This window comes from Littorina saxatilis, linkage group LG2 (genome assembly GCF_037325665.1).
Source record: "Littorina saxatilis isolate snail1 linkage group LG2, US_GU_Lsax_2.0, whole genome shotgun sequence".
NCBI lineage: Eukaryota > Metazoa > Mollusca > Gastropoda > Littorinimorpha > Littorinidae > Littorina > Littorina saxatilis.
This window is the reverse complement of record NC_090246.1, coordinates 22,825,543-22,844,082: the sequence shown is the minus strand read 5'-3', so window position 1 is coordinate 22,844,082 and position 18,540 is coordinate 22,825,543. Positions and strand designations below refer to the sequence as shown.

The following is an 18,540-nucleotide window of genomic DNA, read 5'->3' as shown; positions in this document are numbered from 1 at the left end:
GATGAAAACTCTACGACGAGGACTAGAATACGAATACGTACGATTTTGGCAAGGAAAGAAGACGGCTGAGGGCTCAAAACTGCAATACTACAACACAATTACTGACGGCGATTACGACTGTGAAGCATACTTGACATGTGTAACCAACCCCAAACACAGAAAAGCACTGTGTAGATTGCGTATTAGCGCTCACGATTTAAAAATCGAAAGGGGGAGATACACAAACACACCCAGAGAGGATAGAAAGTGCACCGTGTGTGGCGTAATTGAAGACGAGCTCCATTTCCTGGATAGTTGTACAAGATTTCATGATCTACGCTTGCAGCTTATGGAACATGCACGTGTTAATGCTCGAAATCCGAGTCAGCTGATGACGATGCAAGACGTATCGATACAGCAACAACTTGCTGAATTTGTATACAACTGCATGATTATACGCAATAATGACATAACTACAGATACATAACAATGTTGTAATCACTGCTCCATGGACGATATTTCTTCTTGTCTTTACAAATATCCACTTCGTGTCTGATAAACCCTTTACTGTGTTTTTATGACAATTAAATGAGTTCTGAGTTCTGAGTTCTGAGTTCTGAGTTCTGGTTGAAAGCTGACAATACCGGATGCTACATCCGTCCAGCATTTCGCTGGTTGAAAGCTGACAATACCGGATGCTACATCCGCAGACGATCAGACCAACTGTGCGATATTTTCTTTGTCATATTTTCCGTGCATTGACCGGAGGGAGTGATCGTATTCTCTGGACACTATCATTCATACTCGAAAACAAAATTTAATATTGGCTTTGATGACGACTAGCGCGATATATAAGTCGAGAGCGTATTTTGTGGAAAGCCGCAGGGAAAAGAAAAGAATGCCGAAGAAGCACAATATATCATCTTCCCAGACAAGAACGAACTAAAGATTGAGAAATAAAGGTGTCTGGGCTGAGAGAATGTGTGAAAGGGAAGAGAACCCGAGGGGGGGTGAGCGGCTAATTGGAAAGACGTCAAGTCCTTTTTGAATCAGGTCTTGGTACAAAGCGCCCGGTGCCGGACAGAAAGGCGATCGCGCTCTGCAAGTCTAATCAGTCTTCTCGCGTCTGTCCCGAGTCCCTATCTCTTGTCCCCGATCTCTTTGCTGTTTCTGACTTCCAACACCTTCGGTCAAGCTTCACAGGATGTCCAGGCCAGCGATACGGTGTTAGACATGATGAAGATATGGGGTCGTTGAACCTTTGGAAGTGGTCGGTCCTGTTCAAAGTTCAGAGATAGTTACAAAATGTGTGACGTATTTGGGTTTGTGCGGAATCCCTTAAATTAATTCAATTTTGTGTGTGTTTTCTGTTTTGTTAATACTGCAATGCTTACCAAACCTGAAAAAGAACCTTCAGGAGTAGATGGTCCTTCTGTTGAAGTTTGAAAGACATTTGCAAATGTTTTGTTGTTGTTGTTGTTGTTGTTGTTGTTGTTGTTGTTAGGATTTGAACCGAATGCTGGAAACTATTTGTATTCTCGATTTCTTTGATTTCTGACAACGAATGGGACGATTTATTCATTCTTGTATTGATATTGTCTCATTTGTGGTGCAGAATGCTTGACGTACTGTACATTCTGCAACCACAGTTAGTGATAGCAGACTAACAAAGCCATCTTTTATTCGCTCTGCGCGATCAAGGTTCTTGTCATCAAAATTCCGTGAGCCATTGGCACTTAGTAACGTAGTAACAGTTAAAAAAAAACCTGTCATAACTCGTTGTATGTTCGAAAAGAATCTTATATCTCTGTCTCTTTGTATCTGTCGTTTTGTCCCCCCCCCCCCCCCGTCTCTCTCTCTTTCTCTCTCTCTCTCTCTCTCTCTCTCTCTCTCTCTCTCTCTCACACACACACACGTACACACACACCGCGAATGCACGAATTATCGATGACCAGCAAGCTCGGGCAGCATCAGGTATCGGTCATGTAGAAATGTCAAGAACCTATTTCCTTATTCCCAGCAGTCCAGCTCCTCATTTCTATGACCTCTGACGCCGATCACTATGGCAATGCCCGCATTCTCGTCGATAATTTATCGATAGTTTCGAGGGGGTTGTATGCCGGTATTTTCGAGTACGTCAAAGGGAGCTTGTCAGCCGGAACTTAGAACATATATTTGTTCTTTTCACCAAACGCCGGGGACCAGTCTTGCGTGCAAAAAGCCCGGCCGCGTCTAGGCGTTAGCAGCGAACCATGTGTTTTTCCAGCGTCGCGGACGACGCTGGTATCTGTGGTTGGGAAGAACGTGCCTGTGGAGAATTAGTCTCCAAGCCAAAGCGCGCTGACTCTCCAATCCAAAACAATTTCAAAGCTGAAAAAAAATGTACAATTTACGCGAAACGATTAAACACAGCTTTCAGGTGGGTTTTTTAATCTAAGATGTACATAAATATACCACTCCGACCATAAGGAAAAGAAAAAAAGACACACAAAAAGAAAAAGACCGAGAGGAGCCGAGTCAATCCGAGACCAACCGAGAGGACGTGTTTCGCGCCGTTTCGACGTCGTTTGTTCAGATGCGGCCGGTTGGATCAGTTGCGGTCATACAGGGGCGCCTTGCACAAGAAAAGATCTTTAACAATCCCGATCATCATCATGGTACAATAATGTTTTGTGCGCCCCCATGTATGTGTTCTGTGCTAATAATGCACGGTTGTGAAATGTCCGTACACATTTTGTGGCACTATGTAATTGTTAGTGCATCCTCCTGCGGATGCTTCGTGCTAAAAATGCACTTCCATTAAAATATTGTACGCTCATGTCAGTAATATATTTTCAATTGTTTCTCTGTCAATTTCAAGTGTTTGTTTCCAATTACTTCAGTATCTCCCTGTTGCAATTCCAGGTGATTCATTATGCATGTGCCAATTTGAGGTGTTTAATTCTGATTCCTGTATTTACAGTGTAAAATTAAAACTATTGTTTTCAAACATTCCTATGACACCTGGTAATGGTTCTGTGGTTTTGTTTTTAATTTGTATTTTGTTTTTCTGCAATAAATATTTGAAATGGATCTGAGGCCGACTTACTACTTTTAGCACTCTTTTTCACCACATTCCCACGTACATATATTGCAATATCAACTCTTCCTTTCTACCTGTTTCAAACAAGCTCTATTTTTTAATTAAAAAGTTTTTACTAAATGTCTTAATATAGAGGGGGGAATCGAGACGAGGGTCTTGGTGTATGTGCGTGTGTGTGTGTGTGTGTGTGTGTGTGTGTGTGTGTGTGTGTGTGTGTGTGTGTGTGTGTGTGTGTGTCCGTGTGTGTGTGTGTGTAGAACGATTCAGACTAAACTACTGGACCGATCTTTATGAAATTTGACATGAGACTTCCTGGGAATGATATTCCAGGACGGTTTTTTTTGGTTTCAAGGTTTTTTTTTATAAACGTCTTTTATGACGTCATATCCGGCTTTTTTGTACAAGTTGAGGCTGCACTGTCACACCCTCATTTTTCAATCAAATTGATTGAAATTTTGGCCAAGCAATCTTCGACGAAGGCCGGACTTCCGTATTGCATTTCAGTTTGGTGGCTTAAAAATTAATTAATGACTTTGGTCATTAAAAATCTGAAAATTGTAAAAAAATAAATAAATTATAAAACGATCCAAATTTACGTTCATCTTATTCTTCATCCTTTTCTGATTCCAAAAACATATAAATATGTTATATTTGGATTAAAAACAAGCTCTGAAAATTAAAAATATAAAAATTATGATCAAAATTAAATTTCCGAAATCGTTTTAAAAACTATTTCATCTTATTCCTTGTCGGTTCCTGATTCCAAAAACATATAGATATGATATGTTTGGATTAAAAACACGCTCAGAAAGTTAAAACGAAGAGAGGTACAGTAAAGCGTGCTATGAAGCACAGCGCAACCGTTACCGCGCCAAACAGGCTCGTCACTTTCACTGCCTTTTGCACTAGCGGCGGACTACGTTCAGTTTCATTCTGTGAGTTCCACAGCTTGACTAAATGTAGTAATTTCGCCTTACGCGACTTGTTTTTTCTTGTGGCTGTTTGATCAATTCATAGCAAGCATTGACTAAAATAAACAATTTATATATCCAGCACAACATGCAATTCATTGACTTTTGACCCTAACCTTTTAACACTTCCCAAAATAAATCTTTGGTGGACATTGCATCGACGCTGTTCATTTTGAATGAACATTTTTCTTGTGTTTCCTTAGCTTTGCTTCGCTTGTGACGTTGACGATCGTATCTGTACATGTGTATATTGCTGCCTGTGTATACCAGAAGGTTGTGTAGCGATGATGTGGCAAGCTCCAACCCCCCCCCCCCCCTTTCCCTCCCTCCGATCCCCGCCAAGTGTACAATATTTGGGGTTGGGGGGGGGGGGGGATAAGAGATGGAAACTTTTACGAACTGTTCTGCGTGAAATAATCATTTACCTTTTGTGTAAGGCATAAACAAAACTTGGAAGGCAGATTTGGGGATAGCCGAATAGAGCAGAGTGTGTCTTCATATAAGAAGCGTGTTTAAAGTAATTGCATACGCATACAAGGGTGGACATATTATACGATCTGAATATTAAGCAAATGGTATTTGGAAAAGACGTATTCAAATCAAATGAAATGATCCCACAAGAGAGCGGACGAAGCTCCTGTGACGTTGACGCTAATAATATCCCTCATATCAACATAAAATAGTTAACATGTCTCTCCACTCAGTGACATCTATGCAAATGATATTACAGCGTCAAAAAGGGAAAGCGTCCGAGGAGAAAGCGACAGTGACACTACCTGTGCTTATTCAAACTCTGTAATAAGACTTCGACACAGTTAAATGTGACACGATTCAAAGTTCATCGCAGGTAATGACCGCGCCGGTATATAACGTGTCACGCGCTGTAAATACGGCTTCAGGCCCGCCTCCACCGGGTTAATGGAATGTTTCCCGTTTGGTATTGTTGACAACGCATACGTCGATGTTTGTACCTGAGGTCAGGTAGCTTCGGTGTATCAAAAGGATGGCATATAATTATGCCCGGGGTCAGTGTTAATTGTGAGCTACTTTGACCGCAACACGTGTGTGTGTGTGTGTGTGTGTGTGTGTGTGTGTGTGTGTGTGTACAAAAGTGTGTTTGTATGTGTTGTGTTAAAAATAGTACCCGTGTAAACGATTTATTCACGAGGTCTGGGATCTTGGGACATGACCACTGAGCTGACGTGACTGGCCGCAGAGTGGTACTTTGCCATATTCGTTACTGTATTGTGCTTTGTCAGCAGATGCGAATTATGTTACGTACGAATGTAGTTTTAAGTAAACCGCTGACGCTTGGCACTTCCAAGAATGTGTGGTACTACCGTTAGTGGTATTCCTACACGCGCTTCTTGACCAAAGATGATGAGCGAATTCGCTGGCTTGTTAAAGGCACAGTACGCCTCCCGTAAACCATCACAGATACTGTCAGGCTTTTACACACAGTACAAACACCCTTCCATTTGAACGCTCACCGAACGGGAACATCCAAGGTGCCCTACGTAAAGAGCGAGCAATTTTCAAAGAATTAATTTTGCGGATTGTCTGATAACAAAATCGGACCGTAGTGCGTTTTGGCGCTAGACCTAACTTTTAAAATCTAAATAAGAAATTGACAGCTTGTTACACACAACATTCTTAAATCACAAAAGAATTCTTTTTTTTTCATCAAGACAAGATCAGTACAATTCGAAGTTTAGAAAGTTTGAAAAAAGAAAAGCCCAGAAGCAGGGTCACACAAGGTCGTGGTTCTCGTAGCAGACGACGGTTTATGCCTATCGCCAGTTCCTCTGAACAGTCAAAAGCCATCGCTAGAGTTCTTGTGAATCACAGCCGTTTGTTTCGTTTAGATTCAGAGGTACATAATAACGTGCTATTGCAGATAAGCTTACAGCGAGTCGCATTCACATTACAAACTGACGACAACATTGTGAAACAAGTCGGGTAAGGCGAAATTACTACATTTAGTCAAGCTGTCGAACTCACGGAATGAAACTGAACGCACTGTAGTTTTTCCCCAAGACAGTACAGCTTCGTCAATCCCCGCGAGAAGGAAATCGCTCACCTTCCACGTGCAAAACGCAGTGAAATTAACACGCCAGAATAGCGCGGTAGCGTATTGTGCTAAGCAGGAAAGCGCGCTTTTCTGTATTCTTGTTAACTTTCGGAGCTTGTTTTGAATACAACCTATCATATCTATATGTTTTTGGAATCAGGAAATGATAAAGAATAAGATGAAATTATTTTTGGATCGATTTCTTAAATTTTTATCGTAAGACTAATTAATCTATTTTCGTTAATTGTGATCATATTTTAAGAGTAAACATGACATAATATGCATATATTTTTAGATTCAGAATATGATGAAGAATACGATGCAATCAATTTTAAGTCTGTTTGCAAAAATTCGATTTTAATGACAACTTTAATGAGCAAACTCATTATATAATTTTTAAGCCTCCAAGCTGAAATGCAATACCAAACCCCGGCCTTCGTGGAAGATTACTTGACCAAAATTTCAACCAATTTGGTTGAAAAATGAGAGCGTGACAGTGCCGCCTCAACTTTCACGAAAAGCTGGATATGACGTCATCAAAGCTATTTATCAAAAAAATGAAAAAAACATCTGGAGATACCATACTCAGGATCTCTCATGTCAAGTTTCATGAAGATCGGTCCAGTAGTTTTCTCTGAATCGCTCTACACACACACACAAACACACACACACACACACACAGACACACATACACAGATACACCACGACCCTCGTCTCGATTCCCCCCCTCTACGTTAAAACATTTAGTCAAAACTTGACTAAATGTAAAAAGGAAACTGGATCACACGGGTTCACGATGGCTCAGGGGTAAGATAAACCACGCAAAAATAAATTCTTTGAAAATTGCTCGCTCTTTTCGGAGGGCACCTAGGATGTTCTCAAGCGGTGAGTGTTTAAATGAAAGGGTGTTTGTACTGTGTATTACAGCCTGACAGTATCTGTGATGGTTTACGGGAGGCTTATTGTGCCTTTAAGTAAACCGCTGACGCTTGGCACTTTCAAGAATGTGTGGTACTACCGGTAATGGTATTCATACACGCGCTTCTTGACCAATGATGAAGAGCGAATTCGCTGGTTTGATAAGTATCTAGCATTGCCAAGAATTCCGTTTGTAACGATTTCGAGAGACGGGTGGATTTCTTGCTTTATTTTGTGCAAGAAACCACCGTATTGTGTTGAGCAACAACGATAATTAATTACACGACTAACACATTTACCTACTGCGTTTCGTAATGTTCTGTTACAAAGTACTCAACGAAGTTAAGCTCCATTTAACGATTTTTGCATTGCGTATATATATAGTTGGTACCAAGGGAACTTAACGACCGGCTTGCTCTGCAGAATTTCCTTGTGACATTTTGTAATGATGCAATTAAGTCATACAGCTAGCTGTAGTCCTCAATGAGTACTTCACGATTAAGTGTTTACTTTTCTGACTTACTGCACGTAATAAGTAATCAGGAAGTTTCAGGAAGATAGAATGTGGCTTGTGACATCTATCTGATAAACAGCCACCGACAAATCCAGCTAACGATCCATGCGAGCTGCCAACAAGCCCATCACAACAGCAGACGACTGTTACCAAGAACTTGCGTTAACGGTTATGTGAATATAAGCTGACCGTGGCTACTGTCGTTTGGACAGCGTCATGTTATGTTGCCTTACACGCTGAGTTATGCCCACGTGTGAATCAGTGGCCTTAGGAACGCTGTGACCTGACTAGGTGACCGTCTCCATTTAGTCACACCATAAGTCCTATATGAGCGAAAGTTAGGATAGAAGTACATGGTTTTTCTGTGTAGAGAATTTGAAATGTTGGACATTAGCTAGTCAAGAGAAAGTTTACGTATCTCATCTGTAGAGCATGATAAAAGAAGGTTTAGCGCTTCTCCTGCGAATGGTGTGTGCCTGGTCTGCGTTTATCGATACACACTTTTGCCCAAATTATTGTCTGTTCTTAACTTGTAACATTTATCCCAATATTTTCAAAACATGTGCATGCCATTTGTACCCCATCTCAGCCCCTCCAGTCTAAATACGCAAACGCATTACGAAAGCTGTTCGTGCATATGTTAGATTTTAGTTCTTCTTTCTTTTTTATGTTTTTTATGTTTAGTTTACCTGTCGTTCTCCTTTGGCTTCTTCGTGCCTCCCGTCAATCCTTGTTTCTTTTTTTTTTAGAGTCTGTGAATCAATTTGCTGTTGCATCAAATGGGTGAAGAAGACGGCTTCGCGAGGTGGAAGTTGATATGGCTTGAACGGAGCTAGCAGATCTAGTAAAGACGCTCATCCATCTTCTCTACGTGATTTTTCTCAAAGACTGTTCTGTCTAGCCATCTGTGAAAATGCCCCTGCCTCTATCTCCACACCCCCTCTCTGCCCATCCCTCCCCCTACCACCATCGTCGATCCCATTTCGCCTGCAAGGAACGACGAAAATCTCCGGACTTTCTTGCACTTTCCATTTTTTTGTCCAAGGAAGGAAATTAACGGGAAAACGATCAGCATCCTATTCTGGCTGGGAATTTGTCGTCCTTGGCCGTTTAGCGAGAGGGCAAGCATAAACTTCTCCCCTCTTTGTATGTTTTGTGCCATTTTCACACCATATGCTCTCTGTCTGCAACCCCCCCCCCCCCCCCCTGCATTCACCAACGATCGCCTTTCAGCGATCATTTTTGACTGTGACGCCAACTGTGTACTTTGAGGTTACAATGTTGTAAATAAGGACGGGAGTTTGACCTTCTGTTCCGACATCAGAGATGTGATTTTCATGCGTTGACCAGAGCAACCCGTCATGAAGATAGAGGAATTTTTTGTTTAAATGTTTGGGTAATACGTAGAGGCGTCAATGGTTCTTTGATTGTTATAGATCTATAGGGTAAAATCCACACGCCGAGTCTCATTTGATATATTAATATTCACCAATAGCTCGCGGATCATGAAAATTGCGAGCTTCAGCGGGGTAGTGGGATAGTGAGAGATATATATAAGTGTCACTTTCTTGAAGAATGTCCCTTATGCGAATGCTGGTCAAGGCCAGCGATACCAGTAAATGGGGTTACTGTTACACAGAGTAAAGTAGCACTTTGTGCACGTGCCGGCGGTTGAGGAGGTGCATTTTTTGATTGAAAACATTTTGTTTTTAACTGACAAAGAATAGCTCTCTCTGGTCAGCGTCAGTCAAGAATGCAGGATTCTGGGAAAGGAAAGCTCATGACAGAGTGTTATATTTGTTTTCAGGCCAAAAAGTTTTCATTTGTTTAGGATTAGGCCAGCGTGTCATGTCTTTCAAGAACCAGGCTAAGTAAGATCTTGAACAAATGATCGTCAAGAATCGATACTGGAATCTGCCTTCCCGATTTGTGTGTTTGGATGAGATAAACACTACAGATCGAATATATTAATTTTCAATACTTTCAAATAATTTAAAAGAAAAAAACTTCAATTTCTTAGAGTTATTTCGTAATGGGAATAATTCCGACAATATGAAATCCTGAATTTTCCAGAGTGTTGCTGACTGCAATGATGATATCGTTTGTGTTTTCACATATGTCTTTCTGTCGACTATCTTTTTGTTTATATCTCCATCCCCATCATGATTTTCAGTTTGCTTTTCTGTGGGAATGATGCTCTTAAATAAAGAGTCATCACATCGAGCGGACACTGTTGCAAATACAATGCAATGTCTGCAAGAGATGAAAAGGTTCTTCTTTCGAAAACATGTACATCGGAGCTTATTGTTCACTGTGATGTTCACATTTTGCCTCACCCTAAAAAAAATAACAGGGGATAAAGACACTGAAAAAGTTATTTCGGGGAAGCATATTTGCCTGCATGTATTTGTATCAGAGACTTAAAAGCTTTCAACAGTATCCGTGTATATCTGATAATGTTTATGTTTGTGCAGCAGGTAGACAACTGATATCATTGTTCTGTCATTTCCTTTTGCTTCAGGTTCACGCGGAGAACCCGAGCTGGACGTGCTTCGAGCAGGATGCCAGCTTGGACATCAAGCATTTCTTTGGCTTTGAAAGCACAGTGGAGAAAATTGCCATGAAGCAGTACACGCAGAACATCAAAAAGGTCAGTATATACATATATATATATATATGTATATACGGCTTGTGTGTGTCTGTCTGTCTGTCTGTCTGTCTGTCTGTCTGTCTGTCTGTTCGCCATGCACGGCCAAAGTTCTCGATGGATGTGCTTCAAATTTGGTGGGCATATTCAGGTAGACCTCGGACACAATCTGGTCGATGAAAATTTTCAACACGTGCTCTCAGCGCGCAGCGCTGAACCGATTTTAGTTTTTCTGTACATCCATTCCCAGTAACTCTTCCTTATCTTCTCCAGTGTTTTGCGCGTTTATCTCCCTTCCTTCGTGTGGCGTCAATCGCGTATGGTGCGCCACGTACCCGGCGAAGCTGGCGTACGGTGCACCACTCACCCGGCAAAGCCGGGTATTCAGCTCTACTTCTTCCTGGCGAAGCCATGTATCCCGGCGAAGCCGGTACCCGGCGAAACGGGTAATCATCTAGTATATATATGAGGCTGTGCCAAAAGGTGCTCTGTCAGAGGGGGACATTTTATAAGAAAATAAAAGTAACAGTATCATTTCAACACTTACACAATGTGAAAGAATAGTCATTTGGACATACAATTCCAGTCTTAAAAAGATAACTCAGTAAAGCGACTTTGAGAAAATGATGTGTAATCGTAATTTTTGGGAATCTGTCGGATGTAACAATGGACATGAAAGACAAGTAAAATTAGTTGTAAACCTATATCATTTGAGCAAATTTTTACTTGTATCATTTATATAACCATGTAGCAGGTGTTTAAACTAAAATGTACTGATTGCTGATAGAAACTGAACACAATATAGTGCAATGATGATGTCATGTGTTGCATCCGACAGATAGCAATTACTAGCAGTTTGAATTCAAGAACAGCAAAGCACAGTTTTGATCAAAAACCAAGTTTATTCATTTGGTGAAGTCCTTTCATTGCTGTCAGAAACAATAACATTGATCATGCCTGGAGAAAAGATTGCCAGCCATACCATTCATCTGTCGGAGGTAACATATTTTTAGAATGGACACAAATGATGATGTCATGTGTTGCATCCGACAGTAAATGTAAATTTAGCAGTTTTGCCAGAGTAATGGTGGGAATCGCAAACTTAGCCCGTTTGTGGAAAGAAAGGGACATTTTGATCCGTTTTTAGCTCATATCGTGCTGACTGATGAAGGCCAGAGCCAAACGTTCCCACATGACACGAGCGAAGCCGTGTCAAAGTTTCGGTTGACAGTTTGATATCTGTGTCAGGAGTTTCGATCGACGCCTGACTTAACACTTTTGAGGCAGTCTTTGTTATTTTTGAGTTTGTTTCCTGCATATGATAGCCGTGTAAACTGTTTAACACGGTTCCAAAGGTTATTTTAGGTTTCGAACTTTCACTCAGTATTTTTTGTTTTTCGGGTTGAACTTTCTGTTGACCGCAACTTACAAGAAAAAGCTGACATGGAACTGATACTTACCGCTGCGTGTTATCGACGCCATCTTGGAGGGAAAAGTGCGCGAAAGGCATTGTGGGAAGGAATGTCTTTTTACTGCGATGCGACAAACATCCGGTAGAAGTAAAATCGCGGCCAGAATTATTAAATGTTCGATCGAAACACTCTGACATGACGAAGTTACTCCGTAAAAAACATGCCTGATATAAAATATATACAACAATCAGTGCTGTTTTCACCGTTGCTAAACGTCAAACTAAGATTGCAGCACTTGTTTCTGTGTTCTTCTAGAGAGATTTCTGGAGCAAATCACTGCCGTCAACCTTTTCTGCTGGTGTGACATCTGACATGATAGGTTACGATCGTAACAGCTTTTAAAAAAACCGTTTTTCACACATTTCGGGAAGAATTTTGTTCTGCTTTTTACATTGATTAAAAAGCTGAATCTCTCCTCTTTCACCCATCTACAAAAAAATGACTCTCAACTTGAAAGATAAAAAACAAAAAATCGTTGTTTGTGGGTCCCCTAAAATGTCCCCACTTCCGGATCAACATTCGGACCTGGATCTTGTAATTATTTTGTATTTTAACCCTTTCAAAGGCCAACATGCACCTTAATGTTGTGCATGTTGTATCTTTGATATACTTTTAAGCTAAGTGAGGCTAAATCAGGAAAAATGTATGATTACAAAACAAAATATCAATGTGCAAATTTGACAGGGGTCTCCCAGAGCACCTTTTGGCACAGCCTCATATATGCTAGAGGAATACCCGGCTTCGCCGGGGTGAATCGCGAGACAGAGACAGACAGCGTGGCCAAATGTAACCGAGTGCCGAAACACCACAATCATATTTGAAGTCCGAAGTCCACTCAAACGGGATTGAGAATAACTGTTATGGCTTCTGGAAGGAAGGCCTGAATATTCAGTCACACAGATAGATAAAAGATAACGTCACTCTGTAAAAACATTGGCGACATTTGTCTTAGATTAAAAACACACACAGGCGCGCACACAAACTTTCCCTTTATGTACAGTGGTTCATCACCCACCCACCCCCTGCACACTCTCGCTCATCTACCACACCAATGCCGCCAGACCACATCACAAACAGAACTCTACAATCCACAGGTGTTGCCCACACGCACACACAAACACACACCCACAGAGAAGCCGTATATATATATATATCCCATGACCTCCCTTCTTTGTCTCTGTTACTTCAGTATGGGTATATATGTTGTATTTTTATAGCTCAATAAATACATCATGGACTCAAAAAAATATATGATAGTGCAGATTCCGATTTGGGCGAAGAACTACTTTGCTCCCGACCTTTGACCTCGCGCCGAACAATGTGACACATTTGTATGAAGTTCCAAAATCGTATTGCACGGCTCAGAAAACCATATCAGTTGCACGCAAAAATGAATCTCAGAACTGATCTGATGTATGAGATGCAATAAGCAAACGTTTCTTTCATTATGAAAGCAATGCAGGTCGAAAAAAACGAACATTCAACTTACAAGATAACCAGATGCTAGCGAACCAAAACAAAAACACGAGTACTCTCCCTTGCTTCGTTAGCAGACGACTTTTGAGACCGTCCTTACCTGGCACGGTTGGGCTTTGCTATCAATCTATCGGCTGTTTCACGTGTTTCGCGAGCAAGTCTACTCTTTTGCCTGGCTCTGCAGTAAGTCCACATTGGCGATGAAGGTATCCGAGAACTTAACATGTGTGTATTTTTCCGTAATCCAGTCATATTCCTTCAAAATGCAATCAATCGGCGGTGACAGACGTGTCGGTCGCGTTTTCCTCACACCCATACCAGTTTAAGTTCATCCATGCAAACACACTCGCAAAACAGTTTATCACGTAGATACATTTCAAATAGGGAGCAAATGGTTAAATCTAAACCTACATATTTGTTCCCTAAAATTTGCTTCTCTGTCAATAAGCCTAATTACACACATTCGAGAAAAACAACGTGGAATCGATTCTGAATCGAGTAAGCCAAATGGGTACCAAACCCGTTTCGCCCGTTCTGCCGACCTGAAACGCAAAACAAAAGAATTGTGCGCTTCAACTAAATTAATTTCTATACGACTTCATTACTTTCTTGCAACTTATGAACCTTTACTTAAAGCTTTTAAATGGTCTGAAAGTAGTGTTACCGCGTACTTATCGATGCACTCATTCGTTTTATTTTTTCAGCGACGGTCACTTAGTTTAAGGTTGCAAAAGGGCTAAGTCTCGCTGGCCAGAGGCTCGTGTCTCCCGATGATATTCATCCGCTGGGTCTTGACTGAAATACAAGCCATATAAAAAACCACTCGTGTTGTAACCTATACGTATATCTATATCTATAAATATATAGAGATAGGTGACAGTGTATTTTTCGCGTGGCTATAAATTGATTCGACCTTTTCACTTTGACAGTAAGATCAACTTAAGGGCGCAAGGGAAGCGTTCTGGACAGCGCAGTGACATTCTAAAAATAGTAACGTAGTAACGGGAATATGGATTGAAGCCACACGAAGGAAGGGAGATAAACGCAAAACACTGGAGAAGATAAGGAAGAGTTACTGGGAATGGTGAAATGAACAGAAAAACCAAAATCGGTTCAGCGCTGCGCGCTGAGAGCACGTGTGGAAATATCTCATCGATGATATTGTGTCCGGGGTGTAGCTGAATACGGTGTCCAAATTTGAAAAAGATCCACCGAGAACTTAGGCGTTGTGATGTGGTCTAGCGGCTTTGGTGTGTCGGTATGGGGGCCCGGGTAGCTCAGGTGGAACCAAAATCGGTTCAGCGCTGCGCGCTGAGAGCACGTGTTGAAATATCTCATCGATGAGGTTGTGTCCGGGGTCTCTCTGAATAAGCCCACCAAATTTGAAGCAGATCCATCGAGAACCTTGGCCGCGCACAGACACACAGATACACAGACACACAGACACTAGTCGTATATATATATATATATATGTATATGGCTGGTGATAGCGGCTACCTGCTTAAAGGTGTTAAGTCCAACCTGTCTATAACGACAACCCAAGGGACCGATCGTAAAAGTGGTTGTTGTGGAAAGATGAACTATATGGAGAAAGAGTCGTCTTGGATTTTGGGGGGTGGTCGTTGATAGCAGGTGGTCGCAGGGGCAGGTTTGACTGTACCGTCCTTCCCGTGTAAACCATCACATGCACCATCACAGACCTGAAAGGCGTTTCATTCGGACTCTCGCCTCCTAGCTCCGTGAGATATTCTCGCCTGAAAGAAACACGCGTCTGGTCCATGCCCAAAGCTACCTAGGCTAGCGTTCGAGGCGAGAATCCTAGCGTCACTCGCGGGCAAGATGTGCCCAAGAAACGGTACTTCCTCGCCCCACTCGCCAATCTCGCCTATTCTCGCCTGTAAGTAACAGGGGACTGTTGGGACTTTGATATTGCACAAGAGCATCCTTACACTTGAATATCCACATCCTACTTTCTCCCTGTGCAGATCAGTGGCAGTTTTGTGATTGAACAATTTTGCAGATCGACGCTGTTGTCCGTTACGAAATAAATGACATTATAAAATTCACACCCTGCATAGAAAGCAGGTTAGGGGAGAGAATTTACCCGATGCTCCCCAGCATGTCGTGGGGGGCGACTAACGGATTCTGTTTCTTCTTTTACCCTTGTTAAGTGTTTCTTGTATAGAATATAGTCAATGCTTGTACAGAGTTTAGTCAAGTAGTATGTAAGAAATGTTAAGTCCTTTGTACTGGAAACTTGCATTCTCCCAGAAAGGTAATATATTGTACTACGTTGCAAGCCCCTGGAGCAATTTTTTGATTAGTGCTTTTGTGAACAAGAAACAATTAACAAGTGGCTCTATCCCATCTCCCCCCCCCCCCCCCCCCCCCCCCTTCCCTGTCGCGATATAACCTTCGTGGTTGAAAACGACGTTAAACACCAAATAAAGAAAGTTGATTTGGGGGCTAAGAAACTTACTATGTGTTTAAGTTATATTAGAACGTCACAAATGCTTGTCAGTTTTGTGTTTAAAATGAATCTGTGTAAGAGAAACCCTGTTATAATCTTTTATATTAAAATTATTAATCTGTAGACTGACGGCCTGATAAGCTGAATTTTCACATTTCAGCAAGTAAATTACCAGACATTTCCGGCCTGGATTTGCCCAAGCCGCATGATCGGCGCTTACGTGCAGTCAGATCATCAAACGTGTCTGTGAATTGCAAGCACAAAGGGAACGCATAAAACATTGGGAGTTAAATAAGGAAACAGAGATCATCAGAAGATAATGAATATGTTGATAGTGTAATTTAGGGGGATTGTGCCCTGCAGGAGACTAGCTGCTCGTTGAAAAGGTCGGCAGGAAGAATAACACCCTGAATGGGAGCGCTTCTTATGTTAGCGGAATAGACAGACATAAAGTATGAGAAATGTCAAGGACTGGTACAACAAAGCGCTGTAGGCCTATATTGCCAGGAGGTGGTAGACTGATTTTACTAGAAAGGTCGCTTACACAGCTACAAGCCGCCTATTCATTTTGGTGCTTTTATACATTACTTGTATGGAGATCATTAGTTTTTCATTAATGTGGTGGAATCTGATTGCATGAATTCTGCTGTGTCTTTTTTGTCGCCTTTGCTCGCCTGACCTAACTGTGTATCTCGCAGCTTTGATGTCCTGATCAAAGTCTGTTTTGATACCATGTACGTTTTTGTATTGCAAAATTAACTTACAGCTAGGGTAGGAGGGGGTTAGGGGAGGGGCAAACCAGGGAATATTAATCCCTTGTGTCCTTATACGTTTTCTCTTCTTATTTCTGTTTTCTTAATTGAGATAAATCCTATGTTTCTTTTTTACGAAATAAATGGCCATTTTACACACAACAATTAATACTTTGACATCTCCTGGGCGGGGGGGGGGGGGGGGGGGAAGAAGGAAGCTTGGACAAAGCATGGATGCAAATTGCTATTACGAGGCAACGGTTGCCATGGGGATTAAGTTCACTCAGTTCGGAAAGACTGAGCTTACAGTTGGGATTTCACAAACTGATGACCAATCGAGTAGGTATTGATTTTAATTTGTCCTTCAGTGCTCAGATGTTTGGAAGTACTCTCTGCAGGCAGGAGAAATTACTTCAGACAGGTCCTCTCGGTTGTATTCCTTGATGCTCATCGCCCTTTTCAAAGCAGGTGTAATTCCCATCTGGTGAGAGCGATAATCCAAGGATTGTGTCCGCTTCCGGTGCAACTTTGAAGCTTGTGAAAATAGATCCGGCATAGAACTTGCGTCTCTGTGTTGCTATGGGAACGATGCCACAGACACTGATCAATACGTAACACAAATTGCCTATGATGTTGCACTTTTTTGGTTTTAATTTTTTTATATTTATTTTTAAGCAATATTGTCTCTTGATATTTTGTTCTAAGTTCTGTTTTTCGTTATTGCCTAGCAGTTTATCGCATTATTTATTCAAGCGGACTCCACGTGCATTGGAAGCAAGCAGTTCTTGAAATAAGTAAGGTTTGTGTATGTCTGTGTGGTACGTAATGTATAGCTTCTCTGTTCGTGTCGACCTATTCATTAATTCCATTTGTCTTGTACAAGCTCAACATAACGACATCCGTCTTCGGCTAAATACCTGACTAATCAATATTCAGTCATTCGAAGGGTGAACAAGGTAAAGCTCATGAACACTAAGGCACTGTTGCTAATGTGGGCGTCTGAGGTTTTTATGGATGACACAAAATTTTACTGTTCACATGCTTTTGCTTGCAGTATTATGACGGTATTCATAATGGGAATTCAGACAAACCTGCCAAAGCGACCAACTCTTGATAACAACAACCTGTCTATTACAAATCAAATGGATCTCCCTGATGATTTTTTTTACCTGTATAATTCACCTTTCAGTAGCGACCACTTGTGTATCGCTGGTCGGTCGCTTGGGTGGTCGATATGGACGGATTCGAATGTACATTGGCTGTATTTGACAGGGAAATTTGTGTTCAAAACGCGTTTGTAACTTTGTGGTGGTGTAATAGTAGTAATCATTATTGCTAATAGTGTTTGGTGCGTGGATGATAGTCATGATTCTTTCCTGTTCTGAACGTGGAGTTTCTGGAAAAAAAGTTCATTGTTATTGCCAATATGCATTTGTGATGGTGTAATAATAGTATTCATTTAATGATAATGATTATGCTAATGTGTTTTTTTTATTGCCTGGTACATTGTTTGGATTCTGTGTTGCTCTTGGCACGGAAGTGTATGACGTACCAGTGTGCGATTGTTGTGCTATTACAACGGTGTGTGGAAAGCCAGCAGTGCAACCAATGCAGAGAAGGCTGTGGTTTTAGCTTGCATACAATAACTTGAATAAGTTCAACCGCTAAAACGAATTTCAGATCAGTTCCTATTTGTGTGGTGTGTATTTAGGAGGTAATGCGACTCCTCCTCTATTATTTCGATCCGTAATTTGTGTGTGTGTGTGTGTATGTGTGAGTGTGTGTGGTTTGTGTCTGAGAAACTGACGTGCCTTTATTGCTCAATGGCATGCTTTATGAAGGATTCTGATGATAGAGTACTTTCTCATTAAAGGAGAAATTACTATGCCGAAAATGGAGTCAAAACATAATACTTCACAACTTAATGTGAAGGGCACAAGGTTTAATGAAGCAAGCAGCACTTGCATCCTGAACTCAGGTCAAAATGAGTTCGGCTCATTCTCTCCCTGACAGGATGCCTTGAGTTTGAAGCCGATTTTTTTTTTAACATATTTAGAGCTTTTTGTAATGTATTATTGATATAAGCAGATTCGCGATCGTCGATAATGATTTTTCATGGTGTTTTGTAATTTTTAAATTACAAAGGAATTGATATGTAAGACAGTTTCAAGCGAGCTATTTTTCGCGG

General features: G+C 41.3%; 1 protein-coding gene across 2 annotated transcripts in view; it reads left to right on the top strand.

Annotated features, from left to right (window-relative positions):
* LOC138958508 (SEC14-like protein 1) overlaps positions 1–18,540 on the top strand; it is a 70,004-nt gene that overhangs the window by 12,677 nt on the left and 38,787 nt on the right. For both annotated transcript variants that reach the window (XM_070329679.1, XM_070329678.1), the window contains exon 4: positions 10,057–10,185. In XM_070329679.1, coding sequence (XP_070185780.1) covers positions 10,057–10,185 — 129 coding nt within the window. The remainder of the gene's footprint in view (positions 1–10,056; positions 10,186–18,540) is intronic.